The 5,076-nt window shown below is 42.2% G+C and overlaps 1 protein-coding gene and 2 long non-coding RNA genes across 3 annotated transcripts in view; all 3 read left to right on the forward strand.

Moving 5' to 3' along the window:
• Positions 1-1,562, forward strand: part of LOC106526509 (uncharacterized) — a 4,795-nt gene extending 3,233 nt beyond the window's left edge. The window contains exon 3 of the long non-coding RNA XR_001311265.1: positions 1,437-1,562. This is a non-coding gene — a long non-coding RNA (uncharacterized LOC106526509). The remainder of the gene's footprint in view (positions 1-1,436) is intronic.
• A 1,564-nt stretch (positions 1,563-3,126) lies between these two features.
• LOC106526508 (uncharacterized) lies at positions 3,127-3,705 on the forward strand. Its single transcript, XR_001311264.1, has 3 exons — positions 3,127-3,296; positions 3,462-3,509; positions 3,656-3,705. It is a non-coding gene; the product is annotated as an uncharacterized LOC106526508 (long non-coding RNA).
• Positions 3,706-4,016: 311 nt separating this feature from the next.
• On the forward strand, positions 4,017-4,856 carry LOC106526506 (C-type lectin domain family 4 member K). Its single transcript, XM_014021130.1, has 3 exons — positions 4,017-4,134; positions 4,240-4,358; positions 4,464-4,856. The coding sequence occupies exons 2-3, from the start codon at positions 4,249-4,251 to the stop codon at positions 4,696-4,698; spliced, it is 345 nt and encodes a 114-aa protein (XP_013876584.1). The 5' UTR covers positions 4,017-4,134; positions 4,240-4,248; the 3' UTR covers positions 4,699-4,856.
• The last annotated feature ends 220 nt before the right edge of the window (positions 4,857-5,076 follow it).

Here is a 5,076-nt window from a genome sequence, read left to right on the forward strand (position 1 = left end):
AAAGAACTATTTTATTAGATTATTTAGAAGCAACATGAGAAAAGATGCTGGCTTCAGGTTCTTGGTTGTTTAGTTCTTTGGATGAATAGTTGGTTGGATGTGTGGTTGGTTGGATGAGTGGTTGGCTGGATGTGTGGTTGGTTGGATGTATGGTTGGTTGGATATTTTGTTGGTTGGATGTGTGGTTGGTTGGATGTATGATTGGTTGGATGTGTGGTTGGTTGGATGTGTGGTTGGTTGGATGAGTGGTTGGTTGGATGAGTGGTTGGATGTGTGGTTGGTTGGATGTATGGGAGGTTGGATATTTTTTTGGTTGGATGTGTGGTTGGTTGGATGTATGATTGGTTGGATGTGTGGTTGGATGTTGATTGGATGTTTGGTTGGTTGGATGTATGGTTGGTTGGATGTTGGTTGGTTGGATGTGTGGTTGGTTGGATGATGATTGGATGTATGGTTGGTTGGATGTATGTTTGGTTGGATGAGTGGTTGGTTAGACCAACCCATTCTCACTCCCAAGTCGTCACATATTGACGCGTTTCCAAGGTTCCCTCTACGTCCGATTTTGACGCGCAGGGTACCCCCGTCACGTCAGTTACTGACGAGATGGGGCGAAATCTGTTGTCATATTTTCAGAAAGTGTATAAAATGCGCGAAAAGGACCGTTCCAAAGCCTGAAATTACATTTGTTCACTTTAGACATCCTGTCCCTGACCGTAGTACCTAAAATTAACATTTTTAGAAAATGTACGAAATTCACGTCAACGTGTTCTAAAGCGTAAAATGACCAAATATTCACCATGGACATCCTACCCCTGATCCCAGTACCTAAACTTAACCATTAATCCTGATCCCTCATGTTAACCTCAGACCCCCAACGCAAAGACCCCTGGTGGCGCAACCCGGAAAAGCCGCGGGCGTCAAGGACTGACGCGAGGGGGGCACCTGATGCGTCAAAATACGACGCAGAGGGAACCTTTGGAAAAGCGTCAATATGTGACGACTTGGGAGTGAGAATGTGTAGGTTAGACGTATGGTTGGTTGGGTTTGTGGTTGGTTCAATGTATGGTTGGTTGGATGTATGATTGGTTGAATGTCTTGAATGTTTGGTTGGTTGGATGAGTGGTTGGTTGGATGTATGATTGGTTGGCTATATGGTTGGTTGGATGTGTTGGATGTTTGGTTGTTTGGATGTTGGTTGGATGTATGGCTGGTTGGATGTATGGTTGGTTGGATTTGTGGTTGGTTGAATGTATGATTGGTTGGATGTATGGTTGGTTGGATGTGTGATTGGTTGGATGTATGGTTGGTTGGATGTTGGTTGGATGTGTGGTTGGTTGGATGTTTGGTTGGTTGGATGCTTGTTGGATGATGGTTGGATGATGGCTGGATGCTGGGAGTCTGTCTCTTGATGTAATTCTCCTCTAAATGCTCCTCAGGTGAAGCTGTTGAAAAACCAAAGAGGAACTCAAAGCTTCCATCAGAGACAGTGGTCCTGCTGGTTCTCTGTGTTCTGCTGGCTGCTGCTCTCATCATTATCATCAGACTCTGTGAGTTTAAGAACAGAAACCATGTGTNTGGTTGGTTGGATATTTAGTTGGTTGGATGTGTGGTTGGTTGGATGTATGATTGGTTGGATGTGTGGTTGGTTGGATGTATGGTTGGTTAGATGTGTGGTTGGTTGGATGTATGGTTGGTTGAATATTTTGTTGGTTGGATGTGTGGTTGGTTGGATGCATGATTGGTTGGATGTGTGGTTGGTTGGATGTTTGGTTGGTTGTATGTTGATTGGATGTTTGGTTGGTTGGATTATGGTTGATTAGATGTGTGGTTGGTTGGATGAGTGGTTGGTTGGATGTGTGGTTGGTTGAATATATGGTTGGTTGGATTTTTTTGGTTGGATGAGTGGTTGGTTGGATGTGTGGTTGGTTGGATGTATGATTGGCTGGATATATGGTTGGATGTATGGTTGGTTGGATGTATGATTGGTTGGATATATTGTTGGATATATGGTTGGTTGGATGTATGATTGGTTGGATGTATTGTTGGTTGGATGTGTGGTTGGTTGGATGTTGATTGGATGTTTGGTTGGTTGGATTATGGTTGGTTGGATGTGTGGTTGGTTGGATGTGTGGTTGGTTGGATGAGTGGTTGGCTGGATGTGTGGTTGGTTGAATGTATCTTTGGTTAGATATTTTGTTGGTTGGATGAGTGGTTGGTTGGATGAGTGGTTTGTTGGATGTGTGGTTGGCTAGATGTTTGGTTAGTTGGATGTTGATTGGATGTTTGGTTGGTTGGATGTGTGGTTGGTTGGATTTTTGGTTGGATGTTGATTGGATGTATGGTTGGTTGGATGTTGGTTGTTTGGGTGTGTGGTTGGTTGGATGATGATTGGATGTATGGTTGGTTGGATGTTGGTTGGTTGGATGTATAATTGGTTGGATATATTGTTGTTTGGATGTGTGGTTGGTTGAATGTTTGGTTGGTTGGATGTTGATTGGATGTTTGATTGGTTGGATTATGGTTGGTTAGATGTGTGGTTGGTTGGATGTGTTGTTGGTTGGATGAGTGGTTGGTTGGATGTGTGGTTGGTTAGATGTTGATTGGATGTTTGGTTGGTTGGATTTTGGTTGGTTGGATGTATGGTTGGTTGGATGTGTGGTTGGTTGGATGATGATTGGATGTATGTTTGGTTGGATGTATGTTTGGTTGGATGTATGTTTGGTTGGATGGGTGATTGGTTAGACCTATGGTTGGTTGAATGTATGGTTGGTTGAATGAATGATTGGTTGAATGTGTTGAATGTTTGGTTGGTTGGATGTGTGGTTGGTTGGATGTTGGTTGGATGTATGTTTGGTTGGATGAGTGGTTGGTTGGATGTATGGTTGGTTGGCTATATGGTTGGTTGGATGTGTTGGATGTTTGGTTGGTTGGATGTATGGTTGGTTGGATGTATGGTTGGTTGGACTTGTGGTTGGTTGAATGTATGGTTGGTTGGATGTGTGATTGGTTGGATGTATGGTTGGATGTGTGGTTGGTTGGATGTTTGGTTGGTTGGATGTGTGATTGGTTGGATGTTGGTTGGATGTGTGGTTGGTTGGATGTTTGGTTGGTTGGATGCTGGTTGGATGCTGGTTGGATGCTAGGAGTCTGTCTCTTGATGTGATTCTCCTCTAAATGCTCCTCAGGTGAAGCTGTTGAAAAACCAAAGAGGAACTCCAAGCTTCCATCAGAGCCAGTGGTCCTGCTGGTTCTCTGTGTTCTGCTGGCTGCTGCTCTCATCATTAACATCAGACTCTGTGAGTTTAAGAACAGAAACCATGTGTAAAATAAAGGTTTTCAGGGTAACACACGGTGATTCAGTGTTAACAATCACAATGTCTTGAATTTAATTTACTATCAACTAACTACTGTTTTTTATTGTTTCTTTTAATCTGTTGTTATTTTGATGAGCAATCAATCAGTTCAAAGCCTGAGAGAGGAGAATGATGCTCTGAAGAAAAACCTCTCAGGTGAGACTGTCAGGGACTGAAAGAGTCCACAAGGTTCAGGCTGAAAGTCTCAGTTCTGTCAGGACCAACGTCTTTTTTTTTTCAACTTTCAGTTTCATTTCAATAGAAATGAGACAAATTTAATCTAGTTGTATTTTTTAAAACAGAAATAATCATGAGAGTTCAGCCAACATGTCCTCCTCCTCCTTCATGTCCTCCTCCTTCATGTCCTGCTCCTCCTTCATGTCCTGCTCCTCCTTCATGTCCTGCTCCTCCTTCATGTCCTCCTCCTGAAAGTCACAGTAAGTAGAGGATGTAGTGTTTGTGRCCTTCCTGTCCTGTAATGGTCTTACAGAAACATTGTTGGACTGACAGATACAGGAAGTTAGATTGTAACTGCAGGACAGAAGACGCCTCCTGCTGCCTCCAAATCACACAAACATCAACACACATTTCTTCCTCCTGACTCAGTGAAGCTTTCATSTGTTTTAAAGATCCAACATATCTGCAGTGTGAAGCAGGCTGGGAGTCTCATGGAGGAAAGTGTTATTATTTCAGCTCCCGTGGACTCGCCTGGCAGGACAGCAGAAGTTCCTGCAGAATTGCTGGAGGAGACCTGGTGAAGATCGACAGCAGAGAGGAGCAGGTATGAAACACTGCTGCAGGTTCATGTTCTCACACATTTCATCACTTCATCAAGTTTCTTCATGTCGGGAAAGTCTCAGAGATATTTTCATCTTTTACTACTCAGGAGTTCCTGATGAGAAAACTGAGAGACAAGATGAATGGAGACTGGTTCTGGATCGGACTGACGGACTCAGAGACAGAAGGCAGCTGGTTGTGGGTGGACAGATCACCTCTGGATAAAAGGTCTATTTTATGAAGTAGAACATTTTAGTTTACTTGACAAAATAAACTGAGTTCTGTCAGAGTTAAAATAACCTGTTTTTACTGTTCTTAATGTTTTTATTTAAGTTTTTGGATCAACGGAGAGCCCAACAATATGGGAAATCCTCCTGATGGAGAAGACTGTGCGGCTTTAAAAGTAGACAGAGCAGATGGTGATCTGCAGACCTGGAATGATTTTCCCTGCAGTTATGCCGCCAGAATCATCTGTGAGAAACCTCCAGGATCTGCTCAGAGCTCAGAACTCACAGCTCAGAACTCAGAGCTCATAACGTCAGAGTGTGAAGTTCATTTCAGTGTGTAAAACAATCTCAGTCCAGGATCCAGAAGCAGCAGCCAGGCTGCTTTCAGGAATTTCATGTCACAAACAGTTAAAGCTTCCTTCTAGTTTTCAGCTTTCTACAGATTTGTAGCCTTAATCTTTGTGTTTCTTGTCTTTTATTCTTAGTTTAGTCAGCTCTGTATGGGATAAGATAACTGTCAGAATTATTGTACAGTATGTGTTAAAGTCTATAATTTGTACATCTAAGTCTATAAACGTACATTTTTTTACAACTTTGCCACATTACAAGTACAAATCAAATTTACAAGTATGAATCAAATTTACAAATACAAATCAAATGTACAAATATGAATCAAATTTGCAAATATGAATCAAATTTGCAAATATGAATCAAATTTG

This window comes from Austrofundulus limnaeus, unplaced genomic scaffold, assembly GCF_001266775.1.
Source record: "Austrofundulus limnaeus strain Quisiro unplaced genomic scaffold, Austrofundulus_limnaeus-1.0 Scaffold279, whole genome shotgun sequence".
In the NCBI taxonomy this organism is placed as follows: Eukaryota; Metazoa; Chordata; class Actinopteri; order Cyprinodontiformes; family Rivulidae; genus Austrofundulus; species Austrofundulus limnaeus.

Coding starts and splice junctions, on each gene's coding strand:
- LOC106526506 (XM_014021130.1), top strand. CDS start 4,249: ATGAGAAAACTGAGAGACAAGATGAATGGAGACTGGTTCTGGATCGGA. Junction 4,359..4,463: donor AGATCACCTCTGGATAAAAG/GTCTATTTTATG, acceptor TTTTTATTTAAG/TTTTTGGATCAACGGAGAGC.